The sequence below is a fragment of the Pseudophryne corroboree genome, chromosome 1 (genome assembly GCF_028390025.1).
Source record: "Pseudophryne corroboree isolate aPseCor3 chromosome 1, aPseCor3.hap2, whole genome shotgun sequence".
Classification (NCBI taxonomy): domain Eukaryota; kingdom Metazoa; phylum Chordata; class Amphibia; order Anura; family Myobatrachidae; genus Pseudophryne; species Pseudophryne corroboree.
The window spans coordinates 1218024728-1218046633 of record NC_086444.1 but is presented as its reverse complement, the minus strand read 5'-3'; the positions used below and the strand labels follow the sequence as shown (position 1 = coordinate 1218046633).

General features: G+C 41.8%; 1 protein-coding gene across 1 annotated transcript in view; it reads right to left on the bottom strand.

Moving 5' to 3' along the window:
• Positions 1-9067: 9067 nt before the first annotated feature.
• LOC135051931 (vomeronasal type-2 receptor 26-like) overlaps positions 9068-21906 on the bottom strand; it is a 115913-nt gene continuing 103074 nt past the window's right edge. The window contains exon 8 of the mRNA XM_063957414.1: positions 9068-9972. Within this exon, the coding sequence (XP_063813484.1) occupies positions 9068-9972 (905 nt within the window). The remainder of the gene's footprint in view (positions 9973-21906) is intronic.

Below are 21906 nucleotides of genomic sequence, written 5' to 3'. Positions count from 1 at the left end.
CCACCAACGAGAAGCATGTAAGATAGCTTGAAGGGGAGCACTGAATAGTTGTGTACACATATATTGAAAGTCCAGACCAATATATCAGCTGGCATAGGAACTGCAGGCTATAGCGTGAAGACAGCTGTATTATCCCCTCAAAGAAACAGCTGTGACTGTCACCAGCAAGAAGGTCTCACAAAACAATCACAGGTGGGAGACATAATGGCTGTGTCAGAATAATACAGGCTCAATTAGTGTAGCCACAGAAGCCCTGCAGCAAGAGCTACAGCCCTGCAGTATGCAGCCAAGATGGCCTCCGCAGTACAGGAGGAAGTCAGAGAGAGCCAGTCACCACGCAGTTCATAGCCCCGCTGTGCTGCCTATCCAGGCTCTGGACCAGCCGCCCAGTGTGTGGAGAGAGGTCCGCAGTTGCCAGGCAGATCATGCAGCGGCAGTGACAGGCATAATTTCTGCCGCGCCTGTCACGGAGCTTAGAAAACAGGACCGCGCCAGAACACAGCCTCCGGCCGCACACTAAAGGGAGGCCGCAACCTGCAGGGAGGGATTACTCCATCCCCTGGCTCCACGGCTCACTCCACTTCAGCACGAAGAGGGTCAGGAAGGTAGGTGCAGGCAGGGAATGAGGGGAATTAGAGGACATTTAGGAGTCTTTATGCCGGAGCTCCAGGAAAGTGCTGCCGGTCTCCTTTCCATCCAGGCCATGCCCCCCCTGCACCCCTGTATTTTTACAGCATACAGGACCAGTGCACTTTTATTTAACAACAGCACCCCTGTATAATTTACAGCATATAGGACCAGTGTACTTTTATTTTAACAACAGCACCCCTGAATTTGTACAGAATACAAGACAGGGCCAGTGTACATTTATTTTCACTGCACCCCTGAATTTTTACAGCATACAAGACAGGGCCAGTGTACATTTATTTTCACTGCACCCCATAATTTTAACAACATACATGACAGGGCCAGCACCCCTGTATTTTCACTGCATACAGGAGGACAATGTCCCTGCCCCCTGTACAACACAGTGACAAACAGAACATCAACACCCATGTACAGCTGCAGCACCCCTAACAGCACATGAAACACCAGTGTCAGCCAGGACAGCACCCCTAACATCACAGGGACACCACAGTGACAGGAACAGCACCACTACAGAGCACACACTGACCCCACCCGATGCCACCACCCACAGAGAGGCAGAGGCCTGTCTCCCTCACTCTCCAAGTCCGTAGTGAAAATGGCGGTGATGTGCGAGAATCCGACAGCGAGATGATGATGTTTTGCCTCGTTCTGGTTTCTGAGTCTGGATGGAAGTACCGAGCTGGACTCGGATTCTGGCTCGGAACATGAAGTTTCTTCGTAGGGGGGGGGGGGGGGGGGGCATCTCTAACAGTTACCATTAGAGAGCAAAGGTGTCACAATCTCAGTCACGATAAAAAAAAAATATGTATTTAGGAGTATTCCGTATTTTGGCATTTTGGACATGGGAGACTCAATCTGTGCGACCATTGTCTACTCTGGTCACTATGCCTGATGTATTTTGTAAAGTGCTACTTGCACTTTATGTGTGTCACTTATATTTATGGAAGATATACATTTAGAAATATTAATTTCATCTTGTTGAACACACTTATGTCCAAAAACAGTTTATGCTCCTTAACAGGTATGAATCTGCTATTTCTGTCATTCAATGGGATAGAATAGATAAAGTTCACATTTTTCTGATTATTCCAGAATATATTATATCTAACCTGTTCGGGAATGAGTATAAAAGTACAAGTTTACACACATATATTATTTAAATATAAAAAAAAAATCAATTTGATCTTAATAACTTTATTAAAAAAAAGTAAATAAGGTCATAAAGTCTGTAACTATTTTATTTTTTATTTTTCTTGCAGCATTCATTCGTTGTTTTCATTTACATTATTTTCATGAATAATTTGACACCATTGCCTGTAGATTTTATTGTTAAACAAGGGCACTGTGTACTGAAGCTGTGCTGCACTTTTTTGTTAAGTGCTAAAGATGCTTATTTATGGGAGTCTCTCACTATGGGGTAAATTACTAAAGTCCGTGTTTGCCCAAGTTTAAATTTGGTGGATATCAATTGTACATGGGAGTATTTTTCCAAATTTAACACAGGTATTTTCTATAATACTGCATTTTTTGTGATATGTATACACATATAGCTCCTCTCCGCAAACCCCTGTGGTTTCCCTCATTTGCAGGGTCACCATCCAATTTGCAGCTGCTGCTATGTAAAATCCCACTGATTGATAAACAGTGGCCTTACTCAGTCAGACTGTCATTTAACAGCAGCTTTGCTCTTGACTGAAAGTAAGGCCGCTCATAGCTAATCAGAGGGCTATTCTCACAAAAGTGGCAGCTGATTGGCTGGCAGCCTTGCAAATGATGGAAACCATGAGGGTTCCGGCAATGGTGGAGAGGAGCAATTTGTGTATACACATCAAGATCATCTTGGTCCGGCCTGGTTTGGGACATTTGTTTTTTTTATTTTTAACCCCCTGGATGCCTGCTGGAGAAGAGGACCAATCTCCAAGGGGTAGGTGAGTATGTTTTATTATTTCCTATCCATGTAGCAGAAACTACTTGGAGTAGCAGACTGAGCAGCACCATGGACAAGGTAAGTATATGTGTGAGTGTGTATTTTAAACTTGTACTGTCTGCAGAGTGTGTCTACTGTCTTTGTTTTAATATTTCTTTTGCAAGAGGACTGTGGGTACTAGGTACCAGTGGGCCCTTAATGCCCCGCTGGTACTTGTGGTTTTTCTAGTATTGGCATATGGGTGAGGCTTGCTGGGACTTTTAGTCCTTCTGTAAAAGACAAAATTAGTCTAACTTTAACAGAATGCTATCAACTCAGCACCCACAGCTCAGGGATTTGGGGAAATTAACATGCACAGCCCAGGCATTGGACACCTTGGAAAATGGAAACCCCATTATTGGGGGACCCCACTTCCTCAGCAATCCCCAGCATGGGCTGTCTAGTTGGGAGGGGAATACTTTGGCCAGAGGACTCTGTCAAGAATGTCTTCCCCCACCTAGTGGAGCCTGGTGCTGATTTATTAAATGCAGGGGGCCCTACGCATTTTCCCCCTCCATTTTTTGATCTGGGTCCAGCAGTTCATTTTCAGTTTTTTTTAAGCCTATAACTACTTTTACACTGGGAAGCACTGCACAGATCACACTGATTTGTGCAGGATTCTTAAAATACACAGATCAGTCTATTTCAAATGAGTATTTTGGTTCGAGGTTGCACGATTCACGGGTATGTTTGCAAAAACGATTATTAGTAAATTCACATGTTTCACTGATGTCTATGGAAAGTCCTCTCTAGTTTTGCTGATTATGTATTTGATTGTGTTAGCGTGTTTGCCCGGAAGTTCTATTCCATTTAAAACTCCCATATTTTTGCCTATAGTAAATTCCTAAGTTTGCAACAATGGCCAAACACACCAGAGATTGCAAACCCGGGCAAACACAGACCTTAATAAATTTGCCCCTATGTTACAATACTGTGATTTGCTTCACTATTCATTCTAGTGTGTGCACTGTTAGTGTTATCATATTAAACAGATCACAGTATGCCACTGAAGTGTTGCTATGTTGTTCAAAGTAATACATTATTACAGTAGGTGCTTGGTTACAGAAATGTTAATGCATCAGCCTGATTGCAAATTGATGATAGTTTTTATAACTGAAGTCCTGTCCTCATTCTATATTGTCACTATTACATCATCAAGGGCTGTGTTTCTTTTTTGAATTGATGATTGGTTCTTCAAGTGGAGATATCAGCCTTCCAGCAGCTGGTCCCTGCTCCAACTCCAGACTCTTGGTATGCAGTTTTATATTTTCAATGGTGGATTGCTCTGACTCCTGAAATCTGATGACTAAGTCCCCATTATTTCCTTAAAGATGGGACTCTCTAGATTTGTATCAAACTGAAAGCCATTACATTTATTTCCAGGATCTGGAGATATCTCCAGTAAAGCAAGCTGCCCTCCCACCGGAAAATGATGAATATGAAGCCCACTCCACTATCCACCCCTTTCCTGCATAGTAAACACCCCCTTCCACCCTGGAAGTGATGTAACAGGGCCCCTTCATTCAGCTCATTGCCCCCTTCTACAGTTCTGTGTTCTCCTACCATCTGTGCAGTAAAGGAGTAATTAGAAGAAATTACTGCTCCAGGTCATACAGGCTGTGCAGAAGATAGAATACATCTTACTGCCAGCGGGACATCAAATCTGCTGCTGATAGCACCCCCACCCCTGCCACTGGAGGATGGTTAGGGGCTCCAGTGCATTGCTTTGCCCAGGGGCCTACATTGCTGTTAAGATGGCCCTGTGGGTGGACAGAGTTTACTGTGGCAAAGAGACGCAGGGTTTGTAGACTGGGTGGAGATGCGGTTCTTGAAATTCAACTGCTTAGAGAGGGAAATGGTAGCATTGTAGGATGGGAGCATAAATTTGAAATGGAGAAGTCCTCCTTTGAGCTTGATTTCCTCCACTGTTGTTTGGCAGATATCTGGTATGTTTGGAATTCCATTGTTGAGGTGTTGATCTACAAGGGTGAATATTGGTTGCCAGAGGAACCTAGTCAAGAGCAGAAGTAAGGGAAGTATAGTATATGTAAGTGGCATGTTCAGCATGGTATAGAGAGATAAAAGGAGAGAGAATTCAAGCAGAGAGGATAAGGAAGCCGTGTTGATGGCCTCAATGTTATGCTTAGTGATAGTAGCCTTACTGTAGTAGGCAGAGGTGGAGAAGCAGAGGGAGATAAGTTAAAAGAGAGTAGGTGGTGATCAGGGAGGGGAAATGGAGCTTTGGAGTAGTCATAAATATAACAATAGTGAGTGAAGGCAAGATCAAGTGTGTGCCCACTCACATGAGAGGGTGAGGAGGTCCACTTGGAGAGACCAAGAGATAATGTGAGGTTAAGGAGTTTAGAGGCAGAGGATTTTGTGAAGATGTCAATAGGGATGTTAAAGTCACCTAAGATAATGGAAGGAATGTCTGAAGAGAGGAATTTAGTGAGCCTGGAAGAAAAGGGATTGAGGAATTTGGTGGGAATTCCAGAGGGATGGTAAATGACAGCTACTTGTCTGGGTCTGGTGGTATGAGTTGGTAGGAGTAACCGGAGGATAGAAGGGCCCAAACACCACCACAACATCGACCACTGGGCTGGGATGTGTGTGTGTGAGAATGTGAGGCCCCCAGTGGAGAGAGCAGCAGGAGATGTTGTGTCAGAGGGGGAAACCCAGGATTCAGTAAAGGCTAGGAGATTCAGAGAGTTGGAGATGAAAAGGTCATGGGTTTGGACCAATTTGTTACTGACAGATCTGGAATTCCACAGGGCACAGGAGAGGGAGAGAGTTTGAGGGAGAGAGTTTGTGGGAGTGATGTGAATGAGATTGTCAGGGATGCTGTAGTGTTGAGGTGAAATTAACTTGGAGGGAAGGGATGATGTGAGAGTAGTGATAGGGTACCTGAGCTAAGAAGGGAAACTGCAGGTGGTGGGCAAGGAGGGAGTTTAGTATGAAGGTGAAGGTGAGGTGAGAAGACAGAGAGAGGAGGGAGGAAGCAGGGCTGAGAGGTGAGGTAGAAAGACAGTGTTGATATAGAAGAACAGTGGTGCAGAGGTGAATGAAAGTGTTGTAATAGGAGTGGAGGGGAAGATGAGCAGAAGGGTGGACAGGAAACAATGAAGGGTACAAAAGATGAGATGTATGAGTCTATGGGGGAAGGATAGAGGATGGAACTGGGGGCAAAATAAAGTATTAGGTAGACCCAGAGTTATGTGAGGGTTGATGAAAAACGAGTCATACTGTTGTATGGATGAGGTAAATGGTTGGTGAAAAAATTGGAAATAGGAGTGAAGACTGAGACAGAACAGTAGAATTGCAGGAGTACAGGTGAAAGTACAGTGGCCTCATTCAGACCTGATCATACACTGCTGTTTTTTGCAGCGGTGCTATCAGGTCTGAAGTGCGCCTGCACATGGGTCGCAATGTGCAGGCGTGTCACTCCCTGGCAATGCCCGTCACCATGGAGCGACGGATCTAACGAAGAAAGTGATAACACTGGCGATTGACAAGAAGAGGCCATTCGTGGGCATCAACTGACCGTTTTCAGGGAGTGTCCATCTGAACTCATGTGTACCCGGCCGTTTCCGGGGAGGGATCCTGACGTCAGCTCCATACTGGATCATCGCAGTGGGTAGAGTAAGTCCTGAGCTGTGCAGAGACTGCACAAACTTTTGTTTGTGTAGCTCTCTGCACAAGCGTTTGCAGCCCTGCAAATTGAATCCCCCACTCCCCTGTAGGCGGTGAATGCCTACTAGCAGTGGTACTAAAAAAAGCCTGTGAGCGATCAGGTCTGAATTAGCACCAGTGTTGATAAATGTGTGTGCTGTTACATGTGTATACTCAATGCAATAATACAGTTTCAAGATTATAAGGATGCATAAGTTGTATTATAAAGTAGACTCTTGGGGTGGTATTCAATTCTTTCTGCCCCTTCCACACCCATTCTGTATCTGCTGTCTGGTGTGGTATAATCACTTCAGCTCACTACCCAAGGGTAGCGCGGTGCCCAACCCTTTATGCAGCTAAACCTGATTACTTTGGGATGCGATATGTGCGATAGCGGGGATCACTTTAGAAAGGAGATTGGGCGTGATATATCATTTGAATACAGCCCTTAGAATTGAGAGGTTGTGAGAGGTTGCGAGACGAGGGAAAAAGCAATGGTAAATCCGACAGGATTTTAAAAAATATATAAAAGGAAAATTTACATTGTTACAGCTGTGAGCTCAGATGTTTGTGGTAAACTAATAGTGTAAATATAAGTAGTTGCAGATTGGAATCAGTATGATTTACCGGCAGGCGGGATGTCGGCTGTCTATTTCCCCACAGCGGCATCCCACCTGCCAGAATGCCGGCAGTGGGGCAAGTGCAAAGAGTCCCCATGCGGGATCACTGTGCTGCCACACTGTGCTTGCCATGCTGCTGGCTCGGTGGCTCCCTGATCTCACCACAGAATCTATTCCCCCTCTATGGGTGTCGTGGACACCCAAGAGTGGGAATAGTCCTGTTTTACCGGTATTCCGGCTGGCGGCATTTTCAGCTGTCAGGATTCCGGCATAAGGATCCTGACTATCAGGATCCCGACAGCTGGCAAATTGAACTTGATCCCTGCGGTTTAAGAGGAAAGGTCTCACAGTGCTCCTAACTCAGATTTAAGTGATGTGTGCTTAGGTCAGTGGTGTCAGAAGGTGTGTATGGGGGGGGTGCCGCCCGCACCCAGGTGTCATCTTCTGAAGGGGTGACACCAAATTGCCAGCTCTTCTGCAGTGACAGGAGCTGAGTGCTGCAGTGTGATAATCCTCTGCAGCACTCGGCTCCTGTCACAGGTAAGGAGCAGGCACTGCAGCTGCACAGTCTCCGGGGGTAGCCAGCATCTCCGGGGAATCTAGACACACCTCCGGAGAGAAGGAGAAGCAGAGATCTGTGAGACCACGCCACTTTAAATTAGGCCATGCCTTCTTTTCGGGCAGCCATGGCTCTGGCGGGGTGAGTGGGGGGGGTGTAGTAATGCAGAGAGCACACTAGGTGTCACCACACCTGGTGATGCCTCTGGTTCAGGTGAAGCGTAAGTGGACTCAAATTTGTTGTTTGAAAGCAGTCCTTATTTATTCCAGATTTTGTGCAGAATGTTCTCCTTCTGTTTTCCTTTAGTTTAACGTTAGTATAACGTAAAAATGATGTTTGCAATTTTAGCTATGCTTTGAATAGGTGTACAGTACTTAGAATAGATGGACACAACCCTCTATCAGCCAAACCTCTATAATTCTCATTAAAGCTTATCATTCTAATCAATTGCTGACCCGTAAATTCAACATGCAACACCATCATACATCTATTTCCATCCATGATGTGTGGTCACCATGATGTGTGCCTCACCTTTCACAGTCCAGTATTCTCCAGAGATTTGACTATAAAAATGATTAGAATAATTAAAAAATATATTTTATAACTTGTAATTAAAAAGGCTTATCAGGATTGGGATCATCGGGATCCCGGGATTTAGGGCCAAAAATGGCCGGGATTCAATCCCGGGGATTGAGGGATCAACATTGAGCATCCATAGGACGCTCAGAATCTGCCTGGCTTCCTCTTTCCGGATCCTCTGGCGCAGCGTGAGGTCATGGTGCGCTGTCAGCTGCCGCTGGGGGAGAGAGAATGTGGAGTTCCCCATCCGCGGTATATGGTTAGTTGTGTGTGCGGGGCGGGCGGGGAGAGGGGGTGGCCACATAGTTAAAACCCAATCCCGGGTATCCTGGGAATCCCGGGATGGCCCATTTTTCAATCTCGATACCCGGGATTGAAAAAATGGCCCGAGATTGGTTTCCCTACTTGTATTTTTATTGTATTATTCTAATCATTTTTGTAGTTAGTTGTATTATTTTAATAATTTTTATGTTTGTAAACCTGACTGTGATGCTAGTTAGTGCCTGAACAGCTACTGACCTCTACACACCTCACTTATATCCATCCAACCCTCCACCACCTTTCCCACCCCTCTCAATGTTACTTGTTCATTTCCTTCTTGTTTTTGTCAGTATGTCTTTGTATTTTTCTTTTTCATTTTGTGTTTAAAATATACTCACATTATGCTTCTAATCATTGATTCTTTTATTGATGTCACTGTTTTAGTATATTTCTGACTACAAATATATATATATATATATATATATATATTTATTATAAAAACAAAAATTACATGTGAGGATCTGGCCCTGTAAGCCCACATTATTAAATTCCAACAGACAATGCTGCCGGACATGTAGCATTTTTTACAATTCATTTAACACCTAATTTCATTTTAAGAACATAGATATAGAAAAGCTATATTAGGATATATGTCACATTATAATATTAATTGCAGCCAGTTTTACATTTTCACAACAAGACTATGTAATAGTGGATGAATTTAAAAAACATTGATTAAATGTGTTAATAACATTGATTACATTTTTAATAACTTCTCATTAATAAATGTGATTTACTGTTTATTTCAGGTCTCATGAGAATATTGTAGCACTTAGGAAAAAATATACAGCTCAGTATTCCAATACCTGAAGCCAATATAGCAAACACCTCTACAATGACCACTTGTTTCCCCTTACTGCTCAGATAGGCTGGGATGGCACAGACCCACACACTGCAGAATAACAACATGCTGAAGGTGATGAATTTGGCCTCATTATAGATGTCAGGTAATGTCCTCACCATGAAAGCTAGAAGAAAGCTCAAAGCTGCCAGAATCCCCATGTACCCCAACATGAAACAAAAGGCAAGCACAGAACCTTCTTTACACTGAATGATGATCATCCCAGGAGATGAGTCCCTGTCATACTGCTGATTAGGAGGAGACACTGACAACCAAATAGCACTGGTGAGAACTTGAACACATGAGCAGATAAACACTACAGAATACGGCAATTTAGCACCCAGCCATTTTCTCCAGGAGCTTCCAGGCTTAGTTGCTTTGAATGCAATGCAAACCATGACAGTCTTGGCCAAGACAGAAGATAGAGCAACAGTGAATAGTATTCCAAAGGATATTTGGCGTAGCATGCAGGTGATGTCCACTGGATGACCGATGAACAGATGCACACAGAGTAGGCTAAGCTTGAGGGAGATGAGAAGAATGAAGCTGAGGTTTCTATTATTGGCTTTTACTATGGGAGTGTCCCGGAATGAAACAAATATTCCAATTATAAACACAGATAAGATAAAAGATATGACAGATATTGAAGAAAAACCTATAGCTATTATGTCTGTCTTGTATGATAGAAACTCTAATATTCTGGGAATACATTCATCTTTATATTCATTAGGCCACTCATCATCTGCACATTTCTGGCAGTTTTCACTGTCTGAAAAATTAATTGAGAAAAAAATGTTATAGCAAACTGTACAATATTACCACATTATCCTGTAGAGTTCTGTGATAACCCCTTTCACACTGGCGAAAATACCTTGATTATTGCTGGGTTAACCTAGGGCACAGATCTGTGTGGAAGACTCCCAAAAAAATAGCCTAGATCCAGTTACCAGGGAATCCAACTTGGGTAGTGACCTGAGTTGGTCCCAGCAGTACCCAGGTTAAGGGGCATCGTGATTCACAAGAGCAGAGTGTTCTCACCTAATGTGCCTTTCCTTCTCTTACTGTACTTACACTATGTTTTACTCAATACTCCCTTTAAAGGCACCTAACACTTAGTTTTGTGCATATACCTTGTTCTTTTTCTATAATGTCTCAAACTATAAGTGCTTTTCTCTTGTTTTGCTAATTTGTTTATGTACTCTGTAATGAGCTCTGTGGATCCCTTGTGGCATCATATAAATAAAAGATGATGATAATAATAATAATAATCATGTAACCAGGGTCTTGTTAACACTCTATTGAGAGCCGTCTCAATGCTGCTTAGAGATGATCTTATCTCCAAACACCTGCAGAGGAGAAGCCCTAACAATAACCCAGGTCTGTGGTATGAATGGGTTTTATGCTGTCGAGACATTGCTTGAAATGCATTTACATTATAGACAAAAGAGATGAATAAATCTCCCACATTTGGATTGAAACACAAAGCGCAGCCAATCCATTGTATTATTTTATTAGAAGCCTTGCATGGGATAAACACAAGAATATCCTTACAAAGTATTACAGATGTAGAGACGCTCATCGTGGCTTCACTGCAGCAATATGTGCACACCTGGCATGCATTGTTGCCGAGCTGTGGCAATTGACGCTCAATACATTCTTAATTTGTGCGGGCACGACAGAGGCTCACATGCATGCTGGGCATGCATGCAGTCGCAGCAAATAAGGTGTAAATGCCCCAAGGTGAAGCCACGATGAGCATGTCTATATCTGTAAGGATCAACTAGGGTTGAAGTTGCCAAAAGAAAAAAGGGAACAGACTAGTGGTGCCAAGTGGTTCTTATCTGCCTCAAAAATCTAATGGGGAAATCTACTAAAGCTTCTAAAACAGAGAACTGTGATGTTGTCCATAGCAACCAATCAGATGCCCATAGCAACCAATCAAATGCATTTTCAAAAAGGCAATAGAGAAATGATAGACTGCATCTAATTGGTTGTTATTGGCAACATCATCAATTCTCTGTTTTAGAAGCTTTAGTAAAGTTACTACTATGTTTCTATGTTAAGTTACAACTCTAATTGAACTGAATAGTAACTTAGGGGGATATGTACTAAGCAGTTATAAAAGTGGAGAAGTGAGCCAGTGGAGAAGTTGCTCATGGCAATCAATCAGCTGCTCTGTATACGTTTATATTATGCAAATGATAAATGTTACGTCAATGCTGATTGGTTACCATGGGCAACTTCTCCACCTCGCTCACTTCTCCACTTTTATCACTGCTTAGTACATCTCAACCTTAATACTGTAGAACCATTTACACAGAAATTAATTGGCAAATCAAGTATTTAGTCTACAGAATTTAGTGACTGTTCTCGGAGTGGGTCCCATTCACCTTCTGGGCCCTTGGACATTTGCGAGTCTAGCCACTCTGTAGTTACGCCACTTCTTCAGTGGGTGACACTAATTTATAAGCACAGTAATAAATTACACATTGATTACTTATGTATCTTAATTTAGCCTCACCAGTTTATGCAAAGTAGAACATTGCTGCCAATGTATTGTTACTGTATGTGCACAATATTTTCTGTGCTATTAAATGAAGCACAACAGTTGACTTCAAGACAGCAAAGTTATCTTAGCTGTTCATGGATATCATACATCGAGCTTGTATTTATCTGAGGACACCTATTTATTAATATTGTGACATACTGTTTTGTACACAAAGGATAAAATAGACAAATTACGGCAAACTATGCTGACATTGCTGCCTGCTGCCTCAAGTATACATATATATACACATAAAAGACAAAAGAAGTCATTAAGTGAAAGTGACCTCAGATTCCCTTTAGCAATTAAAAAAAAATCTATGTTGGGCTTCCTGCAATGAGCCCCAGTGTGGTAGCTATCGGTCTACACATGATTTGGTGCATGATGACTGTGTATGACTGAAATAATGTGAGTCCCTTCTGACATACAGTATATGTATGATAGTGGACATTTGTGTGCCTAGTGTGATCCTATTGTTTGAGTGCATTCCATAAACTGGAACACAAACTGGTGTTAATGGCATGTTATGTGGGTTTCTGCAGGAGGGTATTATTACAGGGCCCCGTAAGGTGTGAGTGGAATTGCTGCCCTGATGTATTGTGACGTATGGCTGCATGTAAGTAAACTTAACAGATGCATTAGTTGCATGTCTTAAGAAAGGTCTGTTATCAGAATGAAACTTTGACATTGACACATCTCCTGAAGATATATTATGGATGTTATTCCATGGAATGGACCACAGTATTTCCTACACCAGTGGCTTAGAGATTGGTGTAGGAAAGAAGGGTTTGTGTTCCTGGAACACAGAGCGGACTTCACAGTCAGGCGCCATCTTGTTTGTAGTGATGGATTGCACCTGAATGAGGAGGGGGCAGCAGTGGTGAGGGGAAGGATGGTTAGAGGTTTGGAGGAGATTTTAAACTAGAGGTCTGAGGGGGAAGCATTTTAAAGAAGCTACGGGGTCATTAGTGAGTGCAGCAGAGGGGAGGTATAAAGTATAATGGGGTGGAGAAGGGGGGAGGGGAAGAACATCTAGAATTGGAAAATCAGGAAATGCTAAATTGAGAAGTGAAAGGTTACCAATGAATAGACAACTAGATAAGGGTATTTCTAATCTGAAGTGTATTCTTACAAATGCAAGAAGCCTTTCAGGCAAATGGGGGAATTAGAATTGCATATAATAAAGTAACAATATGATATTATAGGTATCACAGAGACACGGTGGGATGATTCTCATGATTGGGAAGCTAACTTGTAGGGTTATACTCTTTTCAGGACAAACAGGGCTATTAAAAGAGAGGGTGGTGTATGACTTTATGTTAAACCATTTCTAAAACCGTAATTAAAGGAGGTTATTTATGAGCGAACTGGAGATTTTGTGGAGACATTATGGGTTTAAATGTCTATGTTGAAGAAATGTACAAAAAAGCTTTTAAAAGGGACATGCTATAAACCGCCTGATATTAGTGTGACTGAGAAGGTGCAAGTCTTGATGAAAATTGAGAATGCAACAGGACTGGGGGAGGTCCTAATCATTGGGGAATTTAATTATCCAGACATAAATTGGGCCAGCCAATCATGTGATAGAGCTACAGTAGGAGTAAAAGGTTCTTAAATATGATAAATGATGGGGGCGTGGCCTGGCTGGCAACTGAACAAGATGCACACTGCCTGAGCTCCAGTATATGAGCTCACAAAAACCCCTTCTTTCCCCTCCATCCGCTCTCAGCGACTTTACCTGGGTGCTCTAACCCTCACCTGGCACACATATACATCGGCGGAGGAGTGCTGCGAAATCAGGGGATAGCGTGCGCTGTCTCTGCGGATTGCGGACCTCCTACACAGCTGAAGCCGGGACCTAAATTTTGGAGGAGTACTGGGACACGCGTCGGACCTGCTAGTGGGAGCCTGGGAGTGCCGCACTGATCATCGGCTCATCGGAGCCTACAGTCCTCCCTCTGTGCGCCGCTCGGTCACCCGTCAGGCAGCTGGGATGGACGCTGGCAGCGGTGAGAGGCGGCGGGACAGTGAGTAGCCCATAGTGGTGGCCATTTTATTTTCCCTACGGAGGCGCTGGCAGGCGGCCCGACGCCGCAGAAAACAGTGCTCTGTTAATAGACAAGCTCTTTCCTTCTTCCCTACTTTCACAAACCATATGCCTGCTGAATGATTAGATCCTCCTGACCCCTGCTTGCTATGAATACAGTCACACTTAGCAATACCAGCTCTGCTTCAATATAAATGCACAGTGTGGATACAGGATATATACTAATCGATCTATATCACCCCCCCTCTCCTAACTGTGATTTACTGTGATTTCCAGCCGTCCACTGTGACTAATTAACATCCTGTCACCACCACCTACATCACCCTGTCCATACCGCATTTGTTTATAAGGAGCGCAATATTAATCTTCCCCCCTGGAGGGACACTGCTTGCCGGGTCCTCCCGGTGAAAAGGAAATATACACTTCTCTGTATGAGATACTTTAATGGCTCCTGTAATAGTACCTATTTTCTTTGAGATAACTTCCAGCTTCGGCTTCATGCGGTGAGCAGTTTCTCCGCCTTGCTCCGGTGACACCCAGCTACTTACACCAAAGCACAGCTGAGTCTCAATTTACATAAAGCCAGCGACCCATACCGCTTTGCCCAAATTTTTGTCCCCCGGCGCCACCGCTAAATCGGCGCCCGCTGTACCGCTTGGACGTCAGGAGAAACATAGAGCTGCCTCAGACATGGCGCCTGGTATCACAACACCACAAGCATCGCCAGCATCGAAGAAAGCTGCAGCTACACAACATTTTACAGATTTACCTAAGGTTAGTCGTCCTCCAGACTCACCTATTACTTTTGCTGATCTTACTGACGCTATTACTCAAGCAGTGACGCCCTTGTTGGCACAGGCAGTATCCGATATAACCTCTCAACTGCACCAACTATCACAAAAGGTGCAGGTGAATGAAAATAGAATTGGCGGTCTAGCTCATGATATGTCTGAAGTTCAGGGTCGCATAGTACGTCTAGAAAAAGAAAATTATCAACTATAGAACAAGCTAGATGACGCAGAAAATAGATCCAGAAAAAATAACATACGCCTGGTAGGCTTACCAGAAACAGTTACAGGAGTTGAATTGGTGACTTTTGTGCAAACAACATTACCCTCTATTTTGGGCATCTCTGATGTTTGTAAAGATCTAGTAATTGAGAGAGCTCATAGAGTTGGACCTCCTCCACGCTCGTCAGACAACCGTCCTCGGGTAACGATCTTCAGATGTCTTAATTACCTGCATAGAATGGCATTCTGGACAGCTTCTAGGAAACTTAAAGAAATCCAATGGGAAAATAACCGCCTCTACATATTCCAGGACTTTTCGGCAGAACTGACCCGTGCAAGGAAGGCTTTCACTCCGGTCTGTTCTAGACTTGAAAAAGCCAGACGTAAATTCTCATTACTCTACCCAGCTATATTACGTATCTACATGGGCGACTCTCACTTGGATTTCTCTTGACCTGAGGACACCATGGCGTACTTAAATGAGGATTCTTCTGGAGAACAGGAAGACATTTCAGATGCATCAGAGATTGCGCAACATTGAAGTTATAGCTGGCAATATATGTCATCGTTTTGCTGTTATATATTTCTAATATGTTTGATATATATATATATATATATATATTTTCTCTACTCTTTAGGTTTAGTCTCATTTGCGCTTTGTTCCCGGCTTCTATTGTGGAATCTATAGTTCTGGACACCATGCTATGGACAATTTTTCGCTACGATAGTTTGCTTCTCTGCGTATATAAATAGGCATTTTCAAGCGGCTTTATAGATCACCGTGTTCATCAGTATTCTTCCTGCTAACATTTAGGTTAATCAGCAGATTTCTGTTAATGTTCGATCTTAGATTTACTCTGAATGGGTCAGCGATTTCATATGTGCTTTATATTTTATATTTTATGTATTTTTCTTTTTTCCTCTCTGTCTCTTTGATGGTGAGGTAGCTGTGGTTAAGCCGGTAGCGCCTCTGCCGGACCATGTTAATTTACTTTTATGTTCAACTTTATTATGTCTCTTTTATCCTGGAAGTTATGTTTGTATATCCAAACTTCTCACTTTCTTATTTTTCATTGTGTAGGCATTTCCTCTGTACCTCCCTTTCCTCTCCCTGTTTCCCTGCAGCAATTATTATGACTGACACGGCGATTAGTATAGCTCCGACTTTGCAGTTCATCTCCTCATGGATTATAAATGGATGAGATCAAGATTGGCACACTCAACGTGAGCGGTATCAAAACCCCGGCGAAACGCCGTAAGATTTTATTGTATTTATCTAGATCAGACATTGATTTCACATTTATTCTGGAAACTCATTTGACCCAGGCTGAATCACAGAAACTGCAGACGTTAGGATGGTCACTACTAGCAGCCGCCCCCTATAATTCCAAGTCTCGAGGGGTAGCTCTTCTAGCTAGACGCCATTTTAAGATTAACCTCACATATACTGATTTAGACCCGCAGGGGCGTTTCCTTATTGTTCAATTGACACTGGAGAATTACCCGCTAACTCTTTGTTCGGTTTATGCCCCTAACCAATATGATAAGGTTTTTTTCCAGAATTTAATAACTAAATTGACCCCTTTTTGCTCAGATAATCTTATTGTATGTGGGGATTTTAATCTTGTTTCATCTCTAGTTCTAGATCGCCCTCACTTCTCCAATACTTCACATAATCTCCCGAAATATGGAATGCCGCACTTTTTTAAAGCTTTACAATTGATTGATATTTGGCGGGCCTTGTACCCTATTGACAAAGATTTTTCTTGTCACTCATCTGCTCACAATACATTTTCACGTATTGATTATGTCTCTATATCACACCAACTATTTCCACGGGTTACCTCTTCTCATATTGAACCTATAGTTATCTCTGATCATGCCCTGGTATGGTTCTCATTAAAATTGCGATATAACTCTCCCCCAACACCTCAATGGAGATTTCCATCTCATTTGATTACTTCTACTAAATTTCGTGATATGTTGCATGGGGCCTGGGACTCCTATTATTTTTGTAATAAAATACACTCGGAAGAAAACCCCCCTTTATTTTGGCAGACAGCTAAATCCGTCCTTAGAAGGAGACATAATATCATATAATTCAGCACTGAGAAAGAAATATGCTCAATCATACTTGGAAATGCAACAATCCCTGTCGAATGCGTTCCACATTTTTAAAACTAACCCTACACCACTTAATAAACAAACCTACTCTACTTTGAAATTGCAGTTTGATGAATTTCTGTCAGCTATGGGAGATAAATATAAATTTAGTGTAGATTTCCGTTTTCATAGATTTGTAAATAAAACTGGGAAACTATTAACAAATTTATTAAAAGGCTCTTTGAATCCCATGATAGTTCATCCTTTACGATTGCCTGATGGCTCCCTTACTACGGATCCACTACAAATATCTGAAATCATGAGATCATACTATGAATCTTTATATTCCGACTCTGAGGTCATTTGCCAAGAAACAATTTCAAACCCTATTCCTTCAACACTTTCTCCTTCTCCCTCGTCTTCCCCCTTACCTAATCTAGAAAGTACAACTCCCTGGAAATTTCCAAACTTACCACAGAATCCTGCTGATTATGTCACGTCACTTTCTATGCCGATTAGCCTGACAGAAGTCAGGGAGGTAATTAAACGACTTAAACCGAACAAGGCACCTGGACCCGATGGCCTCACTAGTGAGTTTTACAAGCTCCTTATAGACAAAATTGACTTCCATTTACTTGCTCTTTATAACTCTATTATAGAGTTTAACTCCTTACCATTACATTTTAATTTGGCTATCATTAAAGTTTTATTAAAGCCCGGACGAGATACTGCGTCCCCTACTTCATATCGCCCTATATCTCTCTTGAATATAGATTTTAAAATATTTACAAAGATTCTTGCAGAACGCCTCAAACATTCCCTCCCATTTGTAATTCATACTGATCAAACAGGTTTTATTTGGGGACGCCATTCGGTCACAAATGTCCGTAAAGTACTATCTGTTATTTTACATTGCTCCCAAAAGCCCTCACCAGATCAAAAAGTCGTATTGGCCTTAGATGCCGAGAAGGCTTTCGATCTTATCACCTGGCCCCACCTCTTTCAATCATTATATAATTTCGGTTATCCCCCATCCTTTATACATATTATAAATACATTATATTCCTCACCTAAATCACAACTTAATTGTAATGGTCATCTCTCTCAACCCTTTGATATTTGTAAAGGTACACGTCAAGGTTGCCCCCTATCACCCCTGCTTTTTGCACTCGCTATTGAGCCCCCTGCAGTCGCAATCTGTAACACGCCCTCGATCCCGGGTATATCAATGAATGATGTGGAACTGAAATTAGCTTTATATGCTGATGATTTGCTCTTGTTTATTTCGAATCCCTTTTCTTCCCTTCCTTCTTTACTATCTCTGATCGAAAACTTTGGTAGGTACGCAGGTTTTAAAATTAACACTTCAAAATCTGAAATACTCACTCTTTCATCTCTCTCTACACCTACCCAATCGTCTTTACAAGAATTTCCCTCATCAGTATATAAAGATCATATAAAATATTTGGGTTTAAACATTCCATCAGATAGTACAAAGCTTTATAAATTAAATGATACTCCCACTTTTATAAAAATATTTTCTTTATATGAGACCTGGATGAACCTCCCCTTATCTCTATTGAGCCGAATCGCTGTAGTAAAAGCGATAATCTTTCCTAAGATATTTTACAAGTTACAAATGTTACCTATCAGCTTAATTAAATCAGATTTGAAGCGCTTTGATCAACTTACCTCCCAATTTATTTGGAATAAAAAACGTCCTAGGATTGCGTTCCATAAACTCCAAACTCACAGATCTAAAGGTGGATTATCTCTTCCTAATTTGCATTTATATTCTCTAGCTATACATTTTCGTTACATTACTGATTGGTTACTGAATAAGTCTACATATACTGACCTTCGAATAGACATGGCATTATTATATCCCTATTCCCCAGGTGCTCTTATTCATACCAAAAAACAAGATATTCCGAAACAGGTTTTACAAAATGTGATGTTTGCAGATACATACAGGGCATGGCGATCCATCAATAGGAAATTTAAAAGAGACCTTCAATCATCTTCTTTTATCTTAATTTGGGGTAATCCGGCATCCCCCCCCTCTTTACATAATCCCACTTTCTATGTTCGGCATACTAAAGGGCTATCATTATCCTCACAAGTTTTTGACCCTGGGGGTGCATTACGATCCTTTCGGCACCTACAATCACTATTAAGTATACCCAAACAAAACTTTTTTATGTATTTACATCTCAGACATTATGCCTTGTCTCTAGTTCCCACTACACGTTTTGCACACTCAACTGATCCTTTTAATGCATTGCTTTCCCTAATTTTACGAGTACCTTATTGCATTAGGTTCTTATATACTCTTTTATCTCCGGAATCGGATGGCAAATCATGGGATTCTTACAAACTTCGTGGCATACAGACATTCCAGAAATTGCTTTGGTTGCTCATCTAACTAAACACTTTTTCGACACTCTTAAATGTTTAAAATCTTCATATTTACAAGAAGTACATATCAAAACTATACATAGAGCTTATATTTCCCCTGCACAGAGATTTCATATATGCCCTGACTCCTTATCCTCATGCCCAAAATGTCATATCTCTAACGCTTCGTTTTTCCATTGCATTTTTGAATGTAGAAAGATTAAAAAATTCTGGAACAAAGTCTTAAATTACATAAATATTTTGCTTCACGTTTCCCTTCCTTTAGACCCCTTGGCATGTATATGTGCCAATTTTAAAAATTGGATTTCTAGATTTCATATATCAAACTACATCCCTTTAATAACCATAATAGTAACCGTAGCAAAGAAAATTATCTTTATACACTGGATATATCGGTTATATCCTTCTTTGCAAGAAGTCAAAACTAAAATACTTCAACTTTTATACTTCGACAGGAAAGATACTCTGTCTGATATAGATAAATACATAGACACATTTTATCAGAAATGGTCTTTATTTATTGAATCGCTTAATTCGGAAACACAAAGACACATTATGCAAGTTTTTGAAAATTCTGAATGGCAATTACTTCGTAACATTGCGAATTCTTAATCCTTTACCTCTCTCTTGAGTCATGACCGGACTTGACTCTTTGTTTATTTACTTCGCTTCGCTGTCTAGAGCTCTAGTTTTAAGATATTTGGTGAATTGCTGCTACATTCCCCCCACCCCCATCCTCTCCCACCCTCCTCTCTTAGGCGTTTAGGGTTGATATTATCTTAATACTTTGTTTACACATATTTTAGGTACTTAGATAGTATACATCTATTTTCAGAGTCATATCCTTACGGTAGTTATACATACAGCATAGGCTAGATACGGGTATCTACAGAAATTAGCTTCTCTGAGGAGTATCAGAGATTTCTCATATAGTTTCTATAATTTTAGCTTGCTAGATAATGTCAAATACCTGTTTACCTATGCTTCCCTGTATCTTTTTCACTGTACAATTTTGAATCTGAATCTTTATTGTATTATATAATGTTTTTGTGATCGGATCTTATCTTTCAATAATACGAAATAAAAAATGTGTTTGAAAAAAAAATATGATAAAAGATAACTTCTTGTCACAAATAGTCAAAGAACCATCCAGAGTAGGGACTATACTGGACCTAGTACTGACTAACAACATAGAGATAATAGTAAATACCACAGTAGGTGAGACCTTGGGTAACAGTGATCATAATAAGATAACATTCGACACTAGCTATCAAAAGCAACACTCTAACGGAGCAACTTAAGGGGTCATTCCGAGTTGATCCGAGCGGTGCTAAATTTAACACAGCTACGATCATCCACACTGATATGGGGGGGGGACGCCCAGAACAGGGCTAGCCCACCCCACATGTCAGTCCCAGCCCCATCGCTGAATTACAAATGCATTGCCCAGCGGTAATGCCTTGCACTTCAGGAGTAGCTCCCAGCCTTATGCGTGCTGACCGGGAGCTACTCGTCACTGCCGGCTTGCAGCGGCTGTGTGTGACATCATGCAGCCACTTTGGCCCACCTCCCGCACGGTCCGGCCATGCCTGCATTGGCCTGACCGTGCCCACAAAACGGCAGGCAAATGCCGCCATGCTGCCCCCCCAACTAGTAACCACCTCTGCCTGTCAATCAGGCATAGGCGATCGCTAGGCTATGACAGCCATCAGCTGCCAGCGCATGTGCAGTTCTGATCTGATCACTGCGCTGCGCTGTTATGAACTGTAGCGAGCAATCAGGTCAGAATGACCCCCTAAGACTCTTAATTTAAAAAAAATGTTTTTAACATGCTGAAAAGTGCACTTAAGCACAAACTGTACATTGGAAAACCTTGTTTTTGGGAAAGAATACTGCTGAAAAGTGGGAAGTTTTTAAAATGATTCTGGATAAATATACCCAGAAGTGCATCCCAATGGGCAGTAAAAATAAGAGTATTAAATTCAAACCAATGTGAATAAATAAAAAGGTAAAAGAAGAAATCTATAAAAAGAGGTGAGCATTCAAAAATTTTAAATCAGATGGGAAAGCAGACTCTTCCCAGTACCAGAGCCGGCCATATGCATAGGCAAACTAGGCAATTGCCTAGGGCATTTGATATGCCTAGGGGCATCATCTGCTTTTGCTGATTAAAATGATATGCGGCATGCATATATTCTGTATGTAGCATTTCATATGCAGATACAGCCACAGTCTCACACAGTATATTGGCATGCTGCATATCAGCATCCTAGCCACATAGCAATGCAAATAAGATGCATTTTCATTAAAAAAAGGTGCCCGACATTAGCATTGATGCAAGATTTGTGAGGACACATCTGTAGCCAAGCAGAGGCAGAGGTCACAGTGTTGGTGGAAGTGTGAGTACTGTGTGCATGTGAGTGGGTTGGTTGTGCAGTAGTGTTCAGAATATGTGTAAGGAGCGTTATGTGTGTCATGTAAAAATGCATTAATAATGTGCAACATATGTGTAAATGGCCACTATGTATGTCATTATGTGTATAAGGGCATTAATAATGTGCGGCATATGTGTAACAGGGT